We start from the raw sequence: 23,617 nt of genomic DNA, 5'->3' as shown, positions 1-23,617 counted from the left end.
AGTCAAAATGTCAAAAAGTTTGCTTGGTTTATTTTGTTGAATGTTTGCGACAGTAGTCCATAAATTTCAAACGAGCTCCAAATCATCTCTCAAGTTCGTTTTTAAACTTTGCCAAAAAACGACACCATATAGACTAATTAATTCTGACATTTTTTTATAAACCTCTCTGGTTCTGTCAGTCAAACTAATATATAACTATGTCGTATACTATTTATATTGGTATAATCAAAGTTGTCCGGTAAATTAATTGAATCTATTTCGCCTCCACTTTGTCCATGAAACTACATTGCTACAATTGACTGTAATTACCAACAACGATTTTTTCTGTATGCAATGCCATTACTTTAACAAAGAGAAATGGGTCTTATTACCCTCCAGACATTGTAAAGCCAACCCATTTAAAACCCTTTAGCCATAAGAGCTAGTCAATTAAGTTGATGTAGCTTTGTTGTCATTTTAACAACCAATTAAACGTTGTGCCGCCTCAAAAACTCCCTTTGTTATCCTTTATACTTATCATATACATCTGGAACAACATAATTCCCGTCCATCTTCAAAAGTACCGTATGTAAGAATAAAATTCTACTACCCATGTTAAATTCACGGTCCTTTCAGCTGAAAAACACTACTGGAGTAGGCCTATAACTACTTAGAGTAATGTTTTGTTTATCGCAAGAGTTCTTTCAAAAAACATGGCATTCGGAAGTAAGCGAAAATACAAGCTATTTTGTTGTTTTTGTTGGTATAGACTTTATGCATTGATGTCACTTATCGCCATCTTAGAGGTATGCGCACGTTTGTACCTGCGGGGTATGGGATTAAATTGGCACTGTTTTACCTCTACGCAAGAGGAAGCCATACTCTAGTTACGTCATGTGCAAATAAGGTCCAAAGCAAAGAACTATGGACGGCCATATTGGATTTGTTCTCAAACAAGTCATTCCAAATTACAAAAACTTCTCTGAAAGCTCGGCTTTGGCTTCGGTATTGGCTTTGACTGGATTGATTATGCAGCCCAAGTCACTGGTTCCGTGCACAGAACAGATTCATGCGTACTTGGTGTACACCACCCACTCGGAGCACAGCACATTGGTGGAACCGGGTACCTTGAAGCAGCACACGCGCACCTTAAAGCAGCACACGCGCAGTACTCCAAATAAACTTGACACTTGAACTCTACAAAGATTTGTCTTCATAAAGCAGTTTGCAGTAAAGTTAGTTTGATATTGGACAATGGACATTCACATAGGTTTGTACAGCGATTGTCATTGCTGTATCGATATTGGACATTGGACGTTCACATAGGTTTGTACAGCGAATGTCTAATTTGCTATTTCGATATTGGACATAGGACATTCACATAGGTTTGTACAGCGAATGTCTAATTTGCTATTTCGATATTGGACGTTCACATAGGTTTGTACAGCGAATGTTCTTGCTGTATCGATATTGGACATATGACATTCAAGAAGGTTTGTACAGCGAATGGGATTTTTACAAACCTATGCCATGTGATTGTCCAATGGCCAATATCAAACTAACTTTACAGCCAATAAGTCTACACACTTATGTATAAAATTGAGTACGGTTTAATGCTAGAGAGAAACCCGGCGTGCTCAGAGCGAATACCACTATATCAGCGTTGCTACTTTTTAATCTAGTTAGCTATAGCAGCTGAAGCTGGAGGTGGGTTTGTAGTATATTACATGAGAGCGTGTATTTAAATATTGCTGTGTGCTTTATAGTTTAAATCGAAAGTGCTCTATCAACAATGATATAACTACAGCTTGTACTATATCTTCAATATAGTTGTCTCTCTGTTTAAAATTTACACTGTACCTTGTTGATATACACAAGGTGGTCGTCAAAGTCCTTCGTCGTCAGCGTTTACTCATTACAATTTTGTATTTTTAACTGATCACTTGTAAGCTAATTATAACGTCTCTCAATGAAAACACTACACATCCCCATCTTTTTAGAAATCAATTTGTAAAAAGTTGGACATCTGTGACGTGAGCCTGGCATTCGGAGTCATTTTAATGCATTTTTGTTTTATTATTATCATTATTATTAAATTTGTCTTGGTATGATTGTTTTACCGTGTCATAGACGGGATGTATTAGCATCACTCCTGGGAGGGAAGCTGGTTGTCTGCGGGGGATAAGTCTCTCGAGCCCGGCAGATGAAATTGTCGGCTCTCCCGGTACGCATTCTTTCCCTCGTAATATTGTCGAACCTGCGAAGTAGAAAATCAAAAAAGTACAATACAATGATATTTGAAGATGACTCTTTTGTCAATAACGAGAATTGGAAGTTTGGGAGGGACGCGTTTATAAACGGAAAGTGCAACTGTGGTGTTGTCACGACATTGCAATTACCTTGTGGCTCCCAAGGGACACCGTAGAATGGCCAAGCTTATGCTTTTGAAGACTAGCACTTTGTGTGGCAGAAATGTACTTATTTAACGAAGATTATCACACCCACACCTTGTGTGAGTTCTGTGGAATTCAAATACAATGAGCCATCAAATGTGTGACTCTGTGATGGCAATTAAAAGGTAGACTTGACTCAGTCCAATCCCGTGCCATCCACAGAAAACTATTGTTTTGTGATGCTTTCTACATTCCCCAACATGTTCCACATTTTGACGGCCAGCGCGCACTGCTTAAGAACCTCTAACAAGAGAATGGGACTTGAATCTAGTCTAGTTACAGGGGGGCAGTCGGGTTGCCCAAACATCTGAAGTCCCCAACTGTAAAATGACCCACCATACCTGATTTCTTGTGGAGAATCTGTCATTGTATTTCAAATGAAAGATATTTTTGGGCCAACTGTATTTAAACATTGGAAAAGTAAAAAAAAAAAAAAAAAAAAAAAAAATTGAAGCAAAATAAATCAGAATCAACTCCCAATAAATAAATCAAATACCACTCCAACAGCGTTATTCCCTGATGGAATGCCTTGCCTGGCTGGCATGCATTTTTTCCTCTATCTTACAATCTAGACTGTTTTAAGAGGAATATCAATCCCAACCTTCAGCTCCCCTGAGTTATTTTCATCTTAAATGTTTTCTTCGTGTAGCCCCTTACCATGAGTGGCTTTCAGCCTTGTAATGGGGGCAAACTTTCATTTGACACAAATGGAGAGAATAAATTCTTAAAAAGAAGTCATGACAAATACAAACTAGTCTTTGAAGTCCAGCACCCAAAATTACTTTCGAGCTCAAAATTAAAGTTCAAAAAGGGCTGTGGAAGTATTTAGTGGAGTTGGTCTAAACTCCATGTTTATGTATAACGGAGTGACCCCTATAGGAAGTGAAGGTTTAAAAGCTGCCTTCCTTCCCTTAAGACCAGTGGCGATCTTAGTGTCCAAATAACTGACAAATGGCAAGACCTTTTAACATGCAATTATTGAAGACCCAAAGCGCTGACACTTCTTAAGATCGAGATTCAAATTACCTATTTAATATTCAGAAACAGTGTGTGATATCAATGGTTAGTCCCTCGATGACGTCACAGAATAGCTATAAAAAAAATGTCCATTATCGCAAAATGTATCAAATTGTTAGGAAGAGTTTTATTATGGATGTAGGCCATTGGGCGTTTAAAGAGGAAGAAGACTCACTGACTAGTTTTCAATTCACACATTAGCATGAGGAGAACAAGTACTTGATGCTTGAAAGAAAAATACATGTATAGTCATTTGGTTTTAAAGTTAAACCATGTAACATTTTAATAGATAGATGTTTCTTTGTTTAGAAAAACAGTACCCTTTAGCACTTTGGGCTTTTCTGGAAGGCAATATACTACACTGGACATTATAGGAAATGTTTAATATTGTGTCCCAATTTCCACATTACTTCAAGAGTTTATAAAAATGAGATGTGCCTCTTTCTTCAAATCCTGGAAGATGTTATTTGTTTCCATTGAGCTGTGTACAAATCGTGCCTGCAGGAAGTCCAGGCTCCCTTGCTCTTTTGTAAACATGTGATGTCTTCAAGATGACCTAGAAGAGGCTTACTGTTTTAATTTATTTATATTTCTGATAAAGTGAACTGATTACATTCTACTTTATTTCTTAAATGGATGTTGCAGATATTTTATTTACAAAACACCCACTAATGATTGTGAATTTTAATCTTGGTTTCTAAACTGTACATGTATCAACAGTCATAGATCTTGAGAGGGGAGGGTAAAAAAATCAGCTCAATCTCGAATCTCATCAATCAAAGTTCAATTACAGATTCATTTATTCCGACAAGGGGGTTTTGGGATCGCGAGTGGAAATTAATCTAATCACTGAAAATGTTTCAGTCTTTATTTTTAAGTGGTTTATAACTGGGGTGTCTCATTCTCTGTTAAATAGACTGACAGTCACACGTGTTGGTTATTATTAAACATGTCTCGGTTGGAAAAGAAGGGATGAAGACGTCTTGTGTTGGATTTTCCCTTCGTCTTAGGTCTTGTTCATCGTTTAAACTATGGGTGGTCGTATAGGATTTTTAACGAGCCTCATCCACCCGCGATGGGTGAAGATGCAATATTATAGGTCTACTCTGGTGTCGTGCAAACTGCCAAAATTATTTTATATGAACTGTGTACATTCATCATTTTCTTCTCACCTAGTTTGGAGGTGTGATTGGGTGCGGTCTTTTCTGCTGAAAGACACCCCACATTGTTTTTTACCCAATTAATGGATTTTTTTCTTTCTGACTGATCCCACAGTTGATTTTGTTCGCTATATCTTGTGTACACACATTACAAGTGACTTCAATATTTTTGATATAAAGAAGTCATTGAAAAAAAAAATGAAAAAAAAAATGTGTCTTCTTATTCTCATCAATTTCTCTTCATCTTATTCCTCTGTTGTTATTTTTTTCATTGTTTAAACTAAGGAATGGAAACGGTGAAATGAAAAAGCGTCTTTGAATACACCCACATAAAAAACCTTGAACATTATTCAACATTATTTTTAGCCTTCGTTGGTGTTTTGTTTACTGTTATTATTGTTTATCTAGAACTTAAAATAAATTAGTGTGGGATCTGTGTGGTATTTTTTTTTCTAGTGATCTTGTCTTCAAAATGCAGAATCAGCTGTTACTTGAAGGAGGTTGAGTTCATCTCATCCACCGGGGGATAAATGTATTACACTCTATCTTACAATGGAGTATTTACCAATTAGTTTAAATCCATTTAGAGAAGCCAATCTGGCCAGAAAAGTCTATGTTTAATTCAAAAGTATGATCGGCAATTCCGACCACCGTTGACTCCTAAAGGTTGAATGGAACGAGAAAAACAGTTGTATATCTCCTAGGCCTATGTGTTTATAGGTATATCGCCGAGGTGTCCGGTCACCAATGAATTACCAATGAAATCTAAACCATCCTCCTTGGGAAAAGTTGTGGCCAGTACGACTTGGAGGCTAGCTACAAAGGACAATATTCAGTTACTCATTATGGGCGAGTTACGGATGTATAACGTTACGGGTGAGATGCAGTGAGAATCAGACGTTAAGAGGGGCAAGGTTTAGGCGGGAATTCACGGTCGTTTAGTGGACTCCTTGGATACATGTCTCCTGCTATGAGTGTTGAGGGAATGTATTATGAACATAGGCAACTGTTGCCTTATTCGGTTCAAGGGTCAAGGTTCAAGGACATTTCTTGCATGTTACATCTAAATATTTTACTTCTAAATGGAGAAACTTTTATGTCAACCCAACGCCTTTAAGTAATATTCATTTACAAAACAAATTTGACTTAAATGTTTTGCGATCCTGCTTTCCAAAAAGGTGTAAGAAAGAGTGAATGTTGATCGTGTGAGTAATGGCCATGGAAACCAGATGAGCGAAATTGCATATCAACCAATTATAGTTCACATTGTAGTTTAATGACTACTTGTGTCGTAACATAATCACGAGACGAAACGCATTAGGCCTCAAAACGGCTCCTTGTAGAACAAGGTCTGTCCGTCAAAATCCACTTTACTGTTAATCGTAACAAGAAAAGGGTGTAAAATTATAACTTTGACCTTTTTTGAGAACTCTGAAGCTGGGTCCAGTGTTATCAATTAGGACAAGAGCATGATCGGGTTGCCATAAAGTCGGCCGAATCGGAGTATTTGATTTGTAGTGTCTTGCTGTTCTATTATACCCTTTCCAAAAGAGCTCCCTTGTGGGGTACAGGTTGAACAAAGAATTCCGTTATGGGGTCCATTGTTCAATTGTCTAAAAGTCACCACAAGGGGCGCTCCTTAAGCTCACTGCCCTATCCGTGCCAAACATTTTTTTTTTTACATTCAAGGGAGGGTATCCTTTTGGTATAAGACAAACTATCATAAATTTCTATGTAAAAACCGCTCCCAAAATGAACTAGGGGAAAGCAACGTGCACGTACACTATTGGAATGGATGAGTTTCACTTTGGTAAACCAGATAAAAACAGTAAGCAAACAACATATGTATGTTTAGGAAGTGTTGCTTAAGAAAATGTTCTAGTAATATAGACACACTGTTAGTGTTATGATTGGAGGAAATCGGCGCCATTGCTTGTTGACGTTTGTATGTTTAACGCGCAAGCACTGGGCCCAACCTCAACATCGTATCGAATTTATGTACAGTTAGTCTTTGTGAATCAAATGAGATTTGCTCGAAGGCGAATCGCGATTGTATATGAACTGAATAATTAGCTACAGCTGTAGAAACACACGAGGCGTGAGTTAAAAATTGAAACCAAATCGTGGGCCTTCTTTACACCGCGAGGGTTGTGGCGTGCTTTTGTGGTTTGTACCGTCGGCTTTAGATTACCATAACTCGCCTCCAGCACACGATCTCAAGTGGTCTGGGAAAGATGAAATAACTATTTCAAGCACGCGTTTTGGTTTCTGTTGCGTATAGTAACGCTGGGTAAAATGAAGACATCGCGTCGTGTCCACAGCTTCGGTGAATATCGGTGTATTGGGGCGGTTTCAAACAAGATGCGATATTAGGTAGTGAGGGTTCGTGAGCTTGGTTGCTACATCGTGGTTAGGTTGTGTTTGCATTTGACGTTTTACACGTGCAGGGTTCGACAAAGAGGCCGGATACTCAAGCACCCCGTCATGGTTTAGATTACCGGTGTAATTGTTTTAATTTCTAGGCCCTAGTGTCTAAAGATACGGAGAGGTGATGGGCTACACCTTCCTCGAAGAGAAAACAAGTTGTTAAGAAAGAAGAAGTGTGGGTCTTCAGTTTATGCATTAGGCCTTGATGGCGTATACGTTTGCATAATGACACATTTTAGTGCAATAGCCTTTCTGAAAATTTACACACGTACTTCCAGGTCATCTCAAACACGACTAAACGACTTCTAGCAGATTGACGTTGTAATCAAAATTGTATTTGAAGAGTACATGGAGTTCTCAAAATCGGGGAAAAATAGAAGGCTTAGCTGACTCTCTGTTGAGAGTTTAATTTGTAATCCACTTTGCGGTGTTGGCCTTAAATGCGTTTAATATACGGACTTGTTCACGTAAAATACTAAGGGTTTAATAAATAATTAATTAGTTTACCTATTATTGGTATTCAAAGACAAAACGACAATAATCTGTAGCTCAAGGGGTTTTCTAGCAATAATACAAATCTAATTCAGGTAAAAAATACGCACAGAATTACATCGGTGTTATTTTAACACCATAAGATGTCAGTTTTTATTGTCCCTTTGGTATCTTTTTAGTGACAACATCTATGGTGTCGTGTTTTTTGTTGTTTTTTTTTGGTGTTTTTTTTACAATCAGTTGTTTCTATTAAAGTGTGAAACTGCGCCTTCGTATGCCGTCTTCCTTGGAACTCTTCGTTGATGCGTTCCCCGTATGACGTGATAAGTGACGTCACGCTGTAATTTTATTTTACTCTCGTGTAAACAATGACAGACTCTCTCGAACAAGAATTACGGGCATGGGTAAATAATTGAGCTTTTCGCCTTACAACACCGATTACCCGCCCAACAAGCATTATTACAAACCTTCGTCCACGCGCCATTAGAGATCCAGAGGGTGTGACATCTCACTATAATTCAATTGTCTACGTGACCGGATTCTGAATGGCAAAACCACCTTGCAGCTTGCGGACTTTCCAAAATGGCGCCGGTTTCGTGTTGACTCAGGTGCCGGTTCACGTTAGCCGTAATGTGATGGCACGCAGCCAAACAAACAAGCAGACAAACGATAAGTTTGTTTGTTTGTAGTATTATTATTATTATTAGTTAGATGTCGATTACGTTTCTAAAGGCTGTTCATTTGTAAAAGATAATTATGCGTTTACTTTTAGTAGATGTTCAAACTGCAAGTATTTTCAAAACAAGACTGAATACTCAAGATGGAGTGGAACTCACAATACTTGCCATTTTAGAGCAATTTAAACCAAACCATCTATGCAAGTTTCGCAAATTTGTTTTAATTGTTAGTTATTGATTTATTGATTTATGTTTTATTATATTTCTTTTATTGTTTTTTCTTTTTTTCTTATTTTGCTCAATGTCGACAGTACCGATTTAGTTTCCGGTACCCAGTTTCCCCTTGTGGTTTGTTACTTGATTTCGCAACAAGTAATCACAAGAAACAGAAAATCAATGTAACTAATTTTCGTTAGGCGCCACATGACTATTACGTTATGCGGAAGATATCTGCGAATTAGCCATCGATGGATGCGTTTATCTGCTTTCAGACAAAACATTGATGTCCTGTCAATACACGTTTCCATAGTGATGCTTAATTACCCTTTCGCCAGCGTAATATATACATCTTTCATCAGAATTAGTGTCCAATTTACATGGCGATCATAAAATTAAACCAGTAACACCACACACGAATCTGAATGTTGTCTGCTTTAGTCATAAATCTTTACCTCGATTAAACCGTCTTGATGATGCATCGGGTGTAGACAATTTTGAGACAAAGTGGCCGCTGAAGAGACACCTTCATTTTTTGTTTTCTTTTTTTTTTTAGGGGGGGGGACACTCCACATTTTTACTTCAATTTTAAAAGTATTGGAAGTGAGGGATTTGGACATCGATACTATTCAGGATCGTTGTTCACCGTGACCTAGTGACATTATGACCGATGTATTTTACCTGGATACGGCTCTGTCCGCGGTACGAAACCAAAAACCTGATAACCGAATTTGGATGTCACGGTATACTCTACACTGTACTCTATCCCATAGCTGATTGACCATAGGGGCGAACGATGGTGTTCACTCCTCCACACACTCCTTCACATTGTCTACCCATGTGTTAGGTTGTCATCTTCTTTGTTTTCCGGTTCCCCCTGAAACCACTTCCAAGTTACTTTCCTAGTCAATGCTTCTCATCTCACAGTTGGAATTCCTTCTTCTTCTATTTTTTATATCAGCGATAAATCAATTTGTGCACACTCTGTTATGTTGAGTTTCTTTTTGACCCCACGGTGGTAAAATGCAAAGGGTATAGAAAACACAGTGTCTTAGACTATGGGAAGCCAAGCGGGTCCTTTCCAAAAGATAAAACACCAACAAGAATGACAAGAACGTGTATTTGCAATTAAATTTTGAAGGATTTTGGACTGAATTGCCTTTAGCATGCACTAAAGCGTTTTCGAAGATATCCAAATCTTGTTGAACTTTCGTTGCTTGGAGTATCGTTCAATTCAAAGGTTAGGGGCTAGATATTATACGCACTTGTATTTATGACAGTGCATTTTATTTATTATATGTTTCGTTTGAATAACAATCATCGAGTATATTGCTATGGGGTCTAGATCCTTGACGCTATACATAGCAAGTAGATGTTATCAGTGTTTACTAAATTGATTTGAGGGGACTCAAGTAAAATTGACAAACTGTGACATTGTTTACGACATCATTGTATTTTTCCTTATTCAGATCTAACTTTTCATTAGTAAAAATGTTAAATGCATATGAATTGTTCGCGTGACGTCGCAGACTTTAAAACATGTCCACATTAATCTTTCCTTTTTTTCATTTTTAGGAAACTGTCTCTCACCCATTTAAGAGCACCTATCTGGACCCAACCATAGCTTGAATGATCGATGAAATGAATGATTGGGCGGTGTGTTTGCTACCAAAGGTAGGCATACCTTTAAACTAGTCTGCTCCTTTTTGGGTCACAATTTCATCCTGTCTTGGTTTGGGAAGATCTTTCCCCAGCGCAGGCCAAAGCAAGCACCCAGGCGGTTAAACTAATTGTACCAAGGTTCTCAAGGTTAGTACACTACGACGTATTAAGTACAAGATTTTAGTCCCCAGATATAGGAGACATAATCCATTATGAATGCACTCATTACTAATAATGCATTACAATTGATCGCTCTCCCCGACTCGAGACCTCAGGCCCGAATAATTTTCAATAAAGTCGAGTTATACAACGCACGAGATCATTCCAATGGTAGTAAGTGTTACCACGGCCATCTTTAATTAATTGCATCTGCCACAAATTATAACACCGACAAACAGGTGTTCAATAAAGCAAATGTTACTCCCTGATCACGGATCCTTGCCCTAGTTCACGTGTTCTTAGTTGAGACATTCTTATCTGGGGATCGTGCGTAGTAGAATCGTCTACACGCGTGACAATTGGAACTGTTGCGCACTCTGACTGGCGCTACGGGCATGCACCGAAGACCCTTCTCGCATCGGGTTCAAAAGGCACGGTTTTCCGTTCTACATTTATAAAGCGGAAATTGTGCTCTCGTTAGGGTTTTCCGTGCCCTTCGGTTACTACTGGCCTATAAATGAGTATGCATAGACGCCTCGTTTTTCGGGGAACACCTGATTGTTTACCATGTCGTTCTTCGACCTAGCAAGTACCGTGAGCAGATATTTCTTTCGAACACTCTGAAAAGTCAAAGGTCAGAAGTGAATCGAATTCCGTATTCCAAGAAGGGGGGCCGGGTCTGACCCTCTTCTGGGTTAGGCTGGGTCCGCAACGTAGCCTCCAAATTGATTCTGCGTCATTTTGACCCTCTCTGGTTTAATTTGTCACAGACTCCTGTTTATACAGACACACAGTTGACCAGGTCCCATGGAACCTGAATCTGTGGCAATTCTGACCGAGAAAGGGTTGGGGGGGGGGGGGGGGGGGTTAGAGTGCAGGACCAAGATGTAACTTGCATTGCATAGCATGATAATGCACAAAACAAGCATCCCCCAAAACACCGTTGCATATTTCAGTTGAGGCGCAATAGACTCCTTGTAAAATCTAAGTCCATTTTCATGTTCATGATGGACACACAAAGATTGATGGTGATCTTAAGAACAAGTAGTGGATAGTAGTTCTATACAACAATGATGTATTGTACCAAAACGGAAGAATCCTGTCATTTCTCGTACTACAAGAGAATGATCATTTCAAATTTAACGCAAACGTAACTTTGGCTCCCGTTTTCGGCTCTACTGTTATTGAAAAAAAAAACATAAAACATAAAACAATGATGTCAATCTTACAGTGAAGTGTTCACTTTGGTTCGCTCTCACAACCACCTGCCAAAACCTTTTCAAACTCTAATAATTTAATATCACAAAGTTTGATTGATGAAAAAAGTAGACATTCCTTCATTAAATCTGATTTGTTTATTTGTATTGATTTTTCTTGGTGTCGCTGTTGATACGCCGGTAGCTGTGTTGTTTCAGAGATCCCAAGTGGGTCAAAGGGGTTTTCATATCCTACGGAGGTGTCTCACTATCACTAACCAACCCACGTCAAAATCCCCTCCATCTTAAGGCCCCGTCAAAACTAAAACTTGTTTGTTGTGATCCGAAACTCACCAACATCAAGAAGTGTAATTACCGGTGCTTTACCTACGGGTTGTATACACAAAAGAGAACCAAGTACGTATCTTGTCAAGTTTTTGAGAGGTTAAATGGTTATAGTTAAGATGCACTCGTGACATTTCTGTTTACTACTATAGTTCACAAGACCTTCTGTCTAACGTCCAGTACTAAGAATAAAGCAATGGCTACATCATCAGGACATTTGAACACATTGTCGTTCACTCAACTGAGAGTGTCACTTACAAGAATAAAGAGTCAATATACAACGTGACTTTGGTCCTGATGGGCACTGTAAACCATTCAATCCAATATGAGCATGCTCCCACTACACCTTCTTACGAGACCTAAATGTTACTGCTCCATTCGTGCATGCCATTTGTTAACAGTAACATAAAACAGTTCGAAACGGGAGAATTTAATTCCTTGATAACTCGTTAAAAGTACACTAAACGAGTTGTTGTTTTTGATGGCCCTAATCTCTGGACAGCACTCTGCTCCAATCCGACTTTGGAGAGAGGGACATTATTTATCTTTTCGGGGGCGGATTGATCACGCTCTCAAAACTATAAGAATTTTTCTTTACAGCCACGCATCTGTTCTGTACCTACGGAGGGTATCATTCAGGCCACCGGGAACAATTTAGTTCAATTTCTTTGGCCACTCAGCAAATAACTACAAAAAGGTGTTTCTACCTCTCTTCGTTTCCGCAAGAAAAAAATCGTTATGATATTAAAGTGGTATCAAACTGGCTCTAGGGGAAGTAATACTTATACTAATAAATTTATATTGTAACTGATTGCGGGCATGCTAAAGGGTTAATTGGTGTCCATAGAGACGGAGAACCGTAACTAATATAAAGGAAGAAGGTGCATGTACATTTTTGATACCGTTATAACAATGAAAATCATCGCTATATCGAGATGTTTTGAAAAAAAAACCGTTTCTTGCTTTGATTTCCCAACAGAGAAAGACTGTTGTAAACTAAGTTCTTCAGCCACGTTTTGAAATCTGGTGTTGATGGGGTGTATAGTTTGTTGGTCTCTTGTGGTGAGATGTTTTTTTATAGGTATGTGTGAACCCTCAGTGACTCTTCATTTTATATTCAGCGAGGGCTGTATAAAAAAAAATGAAGTGGAGAATATTTATAACTTGAGATCAGCTTCGACGCGGCGGTCCCACAAAGAGCTGTGAACGTTTTAATTATGTGGATTTAAGACTGAATTAAGGAAGTGTTTTGGAAATCACCAGAAAGGTTGAGTGATATACTATTATTGATGGCGATTAAGAATCGCTTTATAGTATTTAACGATATTCTGTGAATCAATTATTGACGGATTTTGATGACAGTCTCGCTGGCGCCGGTAGTCGCTGTGTTTGGCCTTGCTGTTTTTCGTTGCTGAGTGTGATTTTCTTTGTGTGGTTTTATGGAAAATTATCTTCTGGTGCGGGGTGCGATGTTGCTTTTGGTGAATTATGCCCGCGGTACGTCGAGGACATCAGTTTTTTTTTTATAGATGATTTTGATGTTTGATTATGTGTAGTGTGTAGGAGTTTGTTGTGCCCCAATGAAGGTTGTTGCAGTGAGGAGGGTGTTTGAGTAGAATGAGGAGGCGCAGGGGAAGAAGGTGGTGGATGGGGCACGTATTAGAGGAGGTGCGTTTGGCTTTAGTCACGTGTAAAATATATACTCTCTAAGATGTCGTTGGTCAGATTTGATCAGAGGAAGTCTTTTTTTTCGGGGGGGGGGGGACGCTTTTGATTCCGAATCATGCGAACCTGCCTTTGACCCCAATGGATCTTATGCGGGTCATCTCTGACCTGTGCCATTTAAGACTAGTGATACTCGGCTGACTATTACTGTATATCCACACTTCCGCTTTGCCTTGACTTTTTTATCTAAAGAGTGACCTTCTGTGTACTTCAAAAGGAAACACTAATATGCAACATTATCCCAATTTGATATAATTAGTGTAGCAATGGAGGTTGATTAGCCCGCACTGTTTATTGTATACATTTTGATTTTGCCTTACTCTAGCCGAGAGTAGCAAGCAAGTAAATCGATTCTTTCAAAGGTTGAGTATGAGGGGGAGTCAACGCAAATTGATCTAAGAATCCCACTCAATTTTATCACCACAGTTGTTTGCAGTTCTTGGGACTCTAGAGTGGACAGTTCCATGGTATAGAGGAACATTTAATAGATGTTTAAGTCACACAACCCCAAATCATTTTGTCAGAGCGTCGACTTCTCATTCATATTTTTAAATATTATTTAAACTTGGTACACAACGCGTAAGTCAGACATGTCGAGAACAGTTAACTTTAAAACAAGGCCGGGTTAAACACAGACACAACCCTACGTTATATTGCTCCAAGACGATCAAACAAGATTTTCACAATGAACAAAGCTCTCAGAAGTATGTTAATCTCAAACGAATGTATGCCAGCCTCTCCCTAGGGGAGATGTAGCTCTACATTTGTGCCTTGTTTAATTCTATGGAGGAAATGTTTTGTAGCAAGCGCGTATAATGGCATATTGATCCATACAGCTGTCCATTGGCCATGATTTTCTTATATCACTCATAACTAATTTCAAAGTTCACTGCCGTTGCCTTAAGTTGTTTTAACCGGCAAGGTCTCACGAGAAAACAAACGGCCCTGTTCAATATCTATTTTCCGTCAAAGCTACTCAAATTGGGGTGCGCCATTTTGAAGCTTTTCAACCTTAAAACTCACATAATATTAAGACAAAACCACACTTTCTCAAATGAACAATAAGACCAGTTCGGAGCTGTACATTTTCTCAAATGTTGCTCTGGTATGAAACAAATAGTTGGTGTATGTCGATGAATGAAATAACGGGAAGCATTAACTCCCACTCTCGACCACATGGTTTTGTCTATAAACTTGTTATCTATCAGAGTGGCCGGTACTCAATGCATGGGCGCACGCTCGCTTGCTTGCGTGCATTCCACTTTCTGTAAGGTTTTTATTCTAGCCGTCACTGTAGATACAACGTAGTCTGCTGTACTAAAACCATGGGAGAAATCTATCAGGTATTCTAATCTATCCAGCTGAGTCACTGTTTTTAAATTAAATTCATGCAGATAATGTGGATCTCGCCCTGTCTCTTAAAGAATGTGTTTTTATGACAACTTTTTTGTCAATGTCACAATGAGGCAATTTACTGACAACCACTACAAGATGGGGTGTTGAAATTTACACCATGCTAGTTGTCGCCGATACCATAACTTACTATAACACAATATTTATGAGTTTGACCAAATAATATGCTCGTTTTTATATAACGTTCTTTGTTTGTAATATTATGTAACGTAACTTGTTTCGAATGAAGCGACGATGCGGATAATTACTCGTTTAAAACGGTCGTTACTGCCGCTGTAAACGTTTTGAATTGTTCGTAAACCCCAAACATGAAAGTCCACATTGCGGTTCTCAGCTCCTTGTATCAAACACCTTGAAGAAAAAAATGACATTGAACTACCGTTATATAAAAAAAAAGAGCCAAATTGAATCGATATCTCTCCGGTCAAAAAGAGCAGTGTTCCGCCAAGGCCGTCGACAGCTACGCGGCACCCCGACGGATCGATGCGTGATCCTTGTACCTGGGTACCGGGGCAAATAGATCTGAGAGACCCACGGCCTCCGTCGGTGTGGATCGATGGGGCGACACGTTACCGGTGAATGTCGTTACTTGCGTCTCGTACGTGATGAGGGTTCGCAACTTGCGACCCCCCAAGGGACAGCTGCGTCTAGCTAAATGGTTGCGCCTGGTTTGGGAAAGAAAAGATCTTCTTTATCAGCTGGGATCGAGTTGCTAAGCTGAGACAACAAAATAATAAGCAGATAAAGGTTACCACACAAAAACTGCGATGTATATGGTGCGCGTGGTTTGCAAAGCTTGTTGCGGGTAGCTAAATTGCTTAGCAATAACCGTTGGCAAGCAACCGAACTGTTGCGCCTGGCCTGATAACACAGGATTTTTTTTTTTTAAGTTAAAAACAATTACTTTGTCAAAATTGCCTTACAAAAAAGTTCAATGCTCGCATCATTTTTCGAACAACCTCACAACACAACCAATAGGTGCTAAAAGTTCAGTACACTTATTAACCCATGTTCGAAATCAATGTCCACTTTAAAGGTGTTTGAACAAAACAGTTGCATGTAAACGGCCTGCTTTGTTAGCAGACGGTTTCGCACACGACATAATAGGCGCCAAATTTACGCGGGAAATGAACAAGTGTCCTCACTCCGATTCCTGAGTAAATTTCAAGAGGGGGATATTAAAGACTGTGTACGCAATGACGTGCTGAATATTCCTCGCTTGCCTCGTTCCACCGCGGTTCCCTTCTACCTTTACCGATCCGTAATTCAAAGGTTTTAATTTGACGTTATCTATTCACGCATTATGTTACAACCAAGCGCAGTCACTGTTGTTGCGGTTGTCGCCACTTCGCGGTCGTACAACACTAGTTTTACTGAGGCAGAACTTTGCACAGGAGTGCCTTGACTTTAAAATTTTCACTCAGATTTTGTTACCAAACCATGGGAGGAAAAAGATAAATTTCCTCTCGAGAAGTGACGGTTAGTTTACTGTGTACTTCCGAAGAGACGGCGCCTTAGCTCTCTGTTTTGTACGTAGGAATATGCTGTATTTGATCTTAAAACACGACTCGCTTACTCAAATAACACCTTCAATGTTTACTAAGCGAATTTTATATGCAACGGTCACCTCTTGATTGCCCTAGAGAATCGGAAATTATCGGAATCTGTCGGAAATTTACAAAACCCTGTAAGAAAAAGATTAACACTTCTCGAGAAGTGATGGTTTAGCTTACTGTGTACTTCCGAAGAAGCGGCGCCTGAGATATTTCGTCACGCGTTCTGTGTTTGGTCTTAAACACGACTCGCTTACTCAAATAACTCCTTCACTGTTTACTAAGCTATTTTTATTAGCAGCGGTCACCTCTTGAGTGCCCGAGTGGATTGGAATTTGTAAATTTCAATGCTGCGCGAGGGTAAAAATGCAATTTCAAAGAAATGGTTGGGAAAGCCCACCTTATGAAAAGAAATTTGATAAGCAATAATTGTTGAGCCAACCAGTGTAAGTTAATTGCAACTGTTTCCCTTTTTAAACTGACAATTAAAAATCGCCTTCATTGATGTTGCTGTGTGGAAGTAAAATAGAGCGACAACCCTTGCTTATGACGTCACAAGCCCAAACAGCGCCCTCATCGGGTTTAAAAGACGACTTTTCATTGGTTGAGAGTTCTGCGTGGCTCGTGCACGTGTGCACGTTTCCAATGTTTGAACTCAGTGATGGCCGCACGTGCAAGATGTCTAATGTGACCGGAAAACGAAAAACCCTCCCTAAAGGATGAAATGCGAGCTACAACATCTCAACAACAATAGTTGTACTAAAGTTTCAGCACCCTAATTGAATCTTACAACTTGAAGGACTTAATAACGTACGTGGTTTTCTGTCCCACTACCATCCTCTTATAGTCACTGACTGTACCTTTTGTCAGTGGGTTCATTCACCTGCTAATTTCTGGTTTATTTGGCTTGTCCCTTTCATTGCATCTGACGTTTTTCAAGACATAAGTTAGTTTATAAGTGCTACCACTGCCTAACTTGTTCAAGTTTAAACACAATTATATTTCTTTGGGACTTTCTCTTCGTTTCTTACCTTTTGCAAGTCATCCATTAATTTGTTGATGCTGTTGACCATCGCGTCGGCCTGGTCATCCAGTCGGTCAAAGTAAGCCGCAGACACCAAATCATCTTCCACTGTGCTACGGCGACGTCTTCTACGCCACCCCGGCATCTGGAATCCTACATTTTCCTTTTTGGTCCTCGCTGGTATCCCGTATCGTATCATCTCATCCTCCCGAGCGCCCTCACCGGCCTTCACCTCTTCAAACTTGGTCAACGTGGACAGGAACCCGTGCATTTTCTCAACCACATCCACAGCATCTCCGTACAGGAGCTTGGATCCCGAGCCCTTCCGAGGGGAATTTGTGTTCGTGGATAGTCTTGACTCTGCCGCAGGTGCCGCTAGAGAGAAGGCACACGCCACCAGACTTAAAAGTAGCGCATAAAGTACTGTTCTCATTGCCATGGTTGTTTCCCACCGGACGACTGACCAGAAAAACAAGCAAACCCCGACGGGTCGAAGGAGGGGATCTATAAGGGTTTGATCACCCGCTGAGGGGAAACGAAAACCCAGCCCGAGTGTATGTTTCTTTAAACTGACTCTACGACGAAGAAATAAGTGCAGCTGTTTCTTTTGGCTTAACCAGCGTGCTCGTTTCGACCGGGGTGAAACCGCTTATTTCTTGTCTTGCTTCCTTTTGGTGATCGACTATTTATACCGTGTGTAGGTTTATTGAGAGCGGCACTGCTGTGATCCTGTTATAAATAAACAACAGGGACAAGGAAACGAAAATCAATTAATTAGATTTTAAAAACGAGAGGGAGTGAGAGCATCTGTGTTTTACATTTCAATTACAGTTCATAAAATTATTATCTTTCGTTCGTCTGGTCGTATTAGCAATTGGATGCTCTCTTTTCACATTGGTTAGAAAGGTCACGTGGTGTAACATCTGTTTCTAATATTCGAGAAATTAGATTATAGTAGGATGTATTTTACAGTTCAATTACAGTTCTCTTTCGTTCGTCTGGTCGTATTAGCAATTGGATGCTCTCTTTCACATTGGTGAGAAAGGTCACGTGGTATCATTTGTTTTCTAACATTCGAGAAATTATATTATAGTATGTTGTTTTTACTTGGTATCATTGCTAAGGTAATATAATTTATTGTGTGTCTTCGGTTTCTTTCAAAAGTTAGTCTTGATATCTAAAAACAATACACGGTTGTGTATTCCACTATACAGTTGGTAATGAATAGTACACTATATCTCAATTAATGCTTCAGACGAAAAGTGGACCAGAGAACAACAGAGATGTACGTAGTGTGGGGAGTTCAAACACTATGTGGACTTACACACGTTTACACAGTGTGTTTTACAGTGTTGAAGAAGAGGATTTTCAGTGTACAGAACAAAAGAATTTTAACACAAAGACTGCAACATAGAGATGTGTGTTCGTTGTTCGAGCAAGCCTTGCAAACAAAGTGTCTTGAAACATTCAGTGAACTTGGACACACACTAACACAAACTTTCCGATCAAAAACAACTCTGGGTTATTTATCTAAAAAAAAGTCTCACAAAAGAGACAAAACTTCATAATTCCCTCGTTCTGAAATCTCAAATTTCACCTTTTTAAGGTCGACAAAAGGGCTAATGTTAGTGGTTCATTGTCAAACAGATCTCTCCCGCCTAATTGCGTTTTGTACACGTGGGGGACAAGCGAACAAGGAGACAAAAGAAAATGTCAGAAAACATCCTGATTAGAAGAGCGCAGTCCTCATGGGATAACACCTGGTTTTCGGTTGACTCTTTCCTGCGATGTCCATCTCTCTGCCATTTAAGTCAACGGGTGAGATTTTAAACTTTCCATATATATTTTGAAGTTAATTCATTCGAGAGTAAACAACAATACCAAACCAGTCTCAGTGGGGAACTTGCTGAAACAGTTGTAGTGGGGAACTTGCTGAAACATGTTTTCGGTTCGACTCTCTCTACGATGCTCATCAGCCATTGCAGTCAAAGGCTTAGATGAAACTTTCCGTTTATATTTTGAAGTTACGACATTCGAGAGTAAACAACTATACCAATCTTGGCTCTAATGGGGTCCTTGCTGCAACATCGTTTTTGGATCGACTCTTTATACCATGTTTGTACCGTTTTGTGCCATTTCTTATTCCATGTAATATTTGAAACTAGTTCATTCAAGAGTAACGTTTTGATGCCAAGCCAGGCTCTAAATGGGTCCTTGCTTGCAAGACATAGTCTGATCCCTTTACCAGGAGAGCGAATTGTACAGTCTTGTCAGCAGTCACACAGGGGACCATACTAAGATATCCACAAAACCGGCTTTCTAAACATGTCTAATGTAACAGGTTACATGGTATCTAGTACGCCTATGGTTGGTGTCTGAAAGACTATCCCGTCAAACTTGAAACTTTAATCTTAGGAAATCCAATCACTAATTTTTAGATTCGTTGAAATTGAAATGTAAATGTACGTCAAAATAGTGCTGAAATATTGTTGTCTGCAAATTAAATTGAAATCGTGTTAAGTAACTCTGTGAAAAAAACCTGAGACAGGGTGAGTTCCAGATGGATTTCATCTGACGAAACACCTCATCTTATTGTGTATGGATTTGATTTTGCACGAAATTCCATTAATCAAGTGTGATATCAATTTGGAAGTAATGAAGTGTTGGTTATTGATGAGGTAGGCAGCTAAGACTATTTCACAGAGTTTTACCATTAATTAGAACAGAACCAACAGTTCTGAGGAATCTGAAGTGGTCAAAAAGTAGGAGGGTTAACTTTGTATTATCTAGATTAAATCGCTATGATCCCAACTACAAGCTGGGTTGTCAATTCAACCCATTTTGTTATATCGTAGGTTAGGTCATCATTCAAAACCCACGGTGGATGGTTTGGGTAGGTTGGACAGTAGGAGGGTTGACCTTGTACTCTGTCGGCTCATTCACTACCTATGAGATCATTACCATGCTGTCATATGGTATAGTGCCTTTATCCTACAAAACCTGACGTTTGCTATTGGACATATACAGTAAGATAATCCTTTATTGTTAAATGTGTGCCACCGTGTGTTAAATAGACAGTGCAAATTTCGTTGGTAGTGGAGAACTTAAACTCGGAAATATGTGTTCGGGAAAAACAATCGGGTGCTAGCGTAAGAGAACGCGTCTGGCATTTCTAGTAGACTGGCTCCTCGGAGCTTATCGGTGCGTTCGTCAACCATCACGAAAATTATTTTGGTCTGAACCATTATATTTGAGCCAGAAGATTGCCATTTGGCAATCGAAACCTATATCAATTTTGCTTATTTAAAATATACATAGTTATGTATGTACAAACGATCCATTAGCAAACATTTACCACCGCGTTTGCATCTAAACCTTATCCCTGAAATGTTTTATGAGACGATTCTCACTATTCGACTCTAGCAATTTTAAACACCCCAGTTTTTGCTGTGTGTACAAATGCCCCTCGTCAATTGTCTGAGATTTGTAGACGACAGGATGCCCATCACTTCATAGTCCAATTTTGTAAACGACATAATTGGTTTATTTTTCTCTCCACAAAAAAGTGATCCGCACTCCAAAAAGATCACCTCTGATTTAATTCGAAAACGGTGAGTAAGAGAACAAATGTTGTCCTACAACTCGTCTTACATTCTAATATGATCAACAATACATATTGAGAAGCCCCTTAGAGCAACTCGGGTTGGAATTTTTAATCTAAGTATGTCATTTGCTCATCACACACTAGGTATGTGTACATTCCCTAATGGAATTGAAGTGTATGCACTAAAGGCAATGCCTTCTCTTAGTAACGGTAGAATTTATACTGGTTAATCCGAACACACTTCAGTTGATGCGGCTTCAGGCTACACTAGCCTTAAGAAAGGCTGGAGTGAGATGCGTCTATGTCACGAGCATCTAGTTGTTCTAATTAAGAAAATAGTCTTAACATTTGGGAACTTGTTTGTTTTAATGCTATGGTGTTTGTCGAGAGCTGTTGAGAAGTTTGCAGTGTTGCTGACAAAACGTAATGCGGTTATCATAAACTAAATGAAGTTGTACGAAACAATGGTGAGGTTCTGGGAAATGCAATTAATAAACCCATAAAATATTTCACTGGTCATTGTGTTTTTATAGTGCTTAGAATATAATCCGTATGTATCTTTTTTAATTCCAAAGACTGGGGATGCTCTGTTTGCTTTTTCCTTATGATGCACTTTCATCAGAAGAACGTAATGTAAACGAAACTTGTGTTAATAATAACGTCATCGTCACGTCAATACGTGTTAGTAATGTAAAGAAAACGTGATTTGCGATAAGACTTTGTTTGTTTTGACGTTAAGCTCAAACACGAACCCGTAATTCACAGCCGTTTTAAACCGTTATTAACAATTGACACTTTTAGTTTAAAACCATGTTTTCTTATTAAATTTACGAGAATACGAGTGAAAGGGATGAACTTCACATTTTATGTAAACATTTGCAATCTCAATCGTATGAATTCCTCTTGACGTATAACGTTTCAGAAACAGTATAATTTAAATTATCAATGTTGATATAACTATAACGCTAATCCTAAGCCCACTAATCGGACGTGCAGTTTCTCAAGCATGCATTCGAGCAGCTATACTGATTTGATCGGTTTGTATCCATCAACGTGTTCATTATTCAGAATTATAGCATTTCATACCACCATCCAAAAGAAATGTTCGCAATACCTCGGTTTACAGCTTTCGAAACCACTGAGTGTGGATTTTTTCTATAATGGCGCTTACCTCGTCTTAACCTGGAAAAATCTTGAGGTTTCGACTGATGTTTAAAATACCCATCATGATTCCTTTTAAGTTTGTTCTTGACTAGTTAGGTGAGGTTTGTCATTACACCATGTGAACATCTCTCTTGTCAGTAGTTTCTTTATTTTTAAGAACCGGTAATGGACAACTTAATGTTCTGATCTGTTTGCTCTAATCGTCTTCAGAAAAATTTATAAAATACTCTAAATCTTTACCTCTTCTAAACCTGGAGAAATTTTTTAAATATAAAGTTTCGACCCGTGTTTGAAACACCTATTAACGATTCCTGTTTTGCAGTTTCTTCACTAGAACATACCCAAAATATTTAAGCACCGAGCTGACACCATGTGAAAATCTTTCTTTCGGGTTGTGTTAGTCTTTGACAACTCAACGTTTCGATCAGTATTCGCTGTTCGACTTCAGGAGAATACTATAAAATATCTGAAATATTTACACATCGAGTACCATGCACTTACCTGTTTGTGAACTCCCTTGTTGCCTTCTTGAAGCCGACACGTCCGTAGTCCTGTGTTAGATATTATGCGACTCGTTACAGAAAGCGTTCTCATTTACCCATTCTCCACAGAGGTAGATATCTCTTCCTTCTATTTGCCCCTCCAGTGCGAGACTTCACTCCTCTCATCCAATGAAATCATTCCGGTGGTAATACGTCGGTATACTGCGCGTAGCACCTCTAAACGTGGGTGTATATGCGCAGGTGGTAGTGTGCGCATGAGCAAGTCTAGTGATTGAACGTGGTTAATTTTTTATTTTGTATTTTTTTTTTTTTTGGGGGGGGGGGGGGGGGGAATATGTAAAGGAAGGCTGCCATATTTACTCAAAATTATATTCCGCTTCCCGTGGCACCTTGAGTGTTTGTTCTGTATTTGTTTCTTATATATAATTTGTGGACTTGTGCCCGGGTGTCGTCGATTACTTTGTTCAATTTATTTGTGAGCAAGATTGCAATAAAGGGCAGCGCCGAAAATGTTTGTCATTCAAAATTGGCATTGCATGCCGATTGACTTGATGCTTTAAGCAGCGGGGGCTCAACCTGACATGCTGCGACAAGCCGGTGATTTGTTTCTATATTGGAACGTGTACAAAACAAAGATGATCGCAGTTTCGGCTGCTTATTCCCGCCAAAAGTTTAGAAAAAAACGAGATGAAAGCTTGCACTTGTTTCGTTTCTTAGAACATCTTTCGACCATCGCAGTAAAGTTGCGTCGATGGGCAATGATACGTCGCTTAATACACTAACCGCATATGTTGCAAATATTACCTATAAACTAGTTTGTTAATGTTATTGTTGTTCTTCTTCTTCTT

The 23,617-nt window shown here is 39.2% G+C and overlaps 1 protein-coding gene across 1 annotated transcript; it reads right to left on the bottom strand.

Annotated features, from left to right (window-relative positions):
• Positions 1-1,389: 1,389 nt before the first annotated feature.
• LOC117298456 lies at positions 1,390-22,909 on the bottom strand. Its single transcript, XM_033781727.1, has 3 exons — positions 22,768-22,909; positions 17,506-18,227; positions 1,390-2,236 (listed from the first exon to the last, which is right to left on the bottom strand). The coding sequence occupies exons 2-3, from the start codon at positions 17,935-17,937 to the stop codon at positions 2,126-2,128; spliced, it is 543 nt and encodes a 180-aa protein (XP_033637618.1). The 5' UTR covers positions 17,938-18,227; positions 22,768-22,909; the 3' UTR covers positions 1,390-2,125.
• Between the last annotated feature and the right edge of the window lie 708 nt (positions 22,910-23,617).

Source organism: Asterias rubens, chromosome 13 (assembly GCF_902459465.1).
Source record: "Asterias rubens chromosome 13, eAstRub1.3, whole genome shotgun sequence".
Lineage (NCBI taxonomy): Eukaryota > Metazoa > Echinodermata > Asteroidea > Forcipulatida > Asteriidae > Asterias > Asterias rubens.
This window is presented reverse-complemented; position numbering and strand designations above follow the sequence as displayed.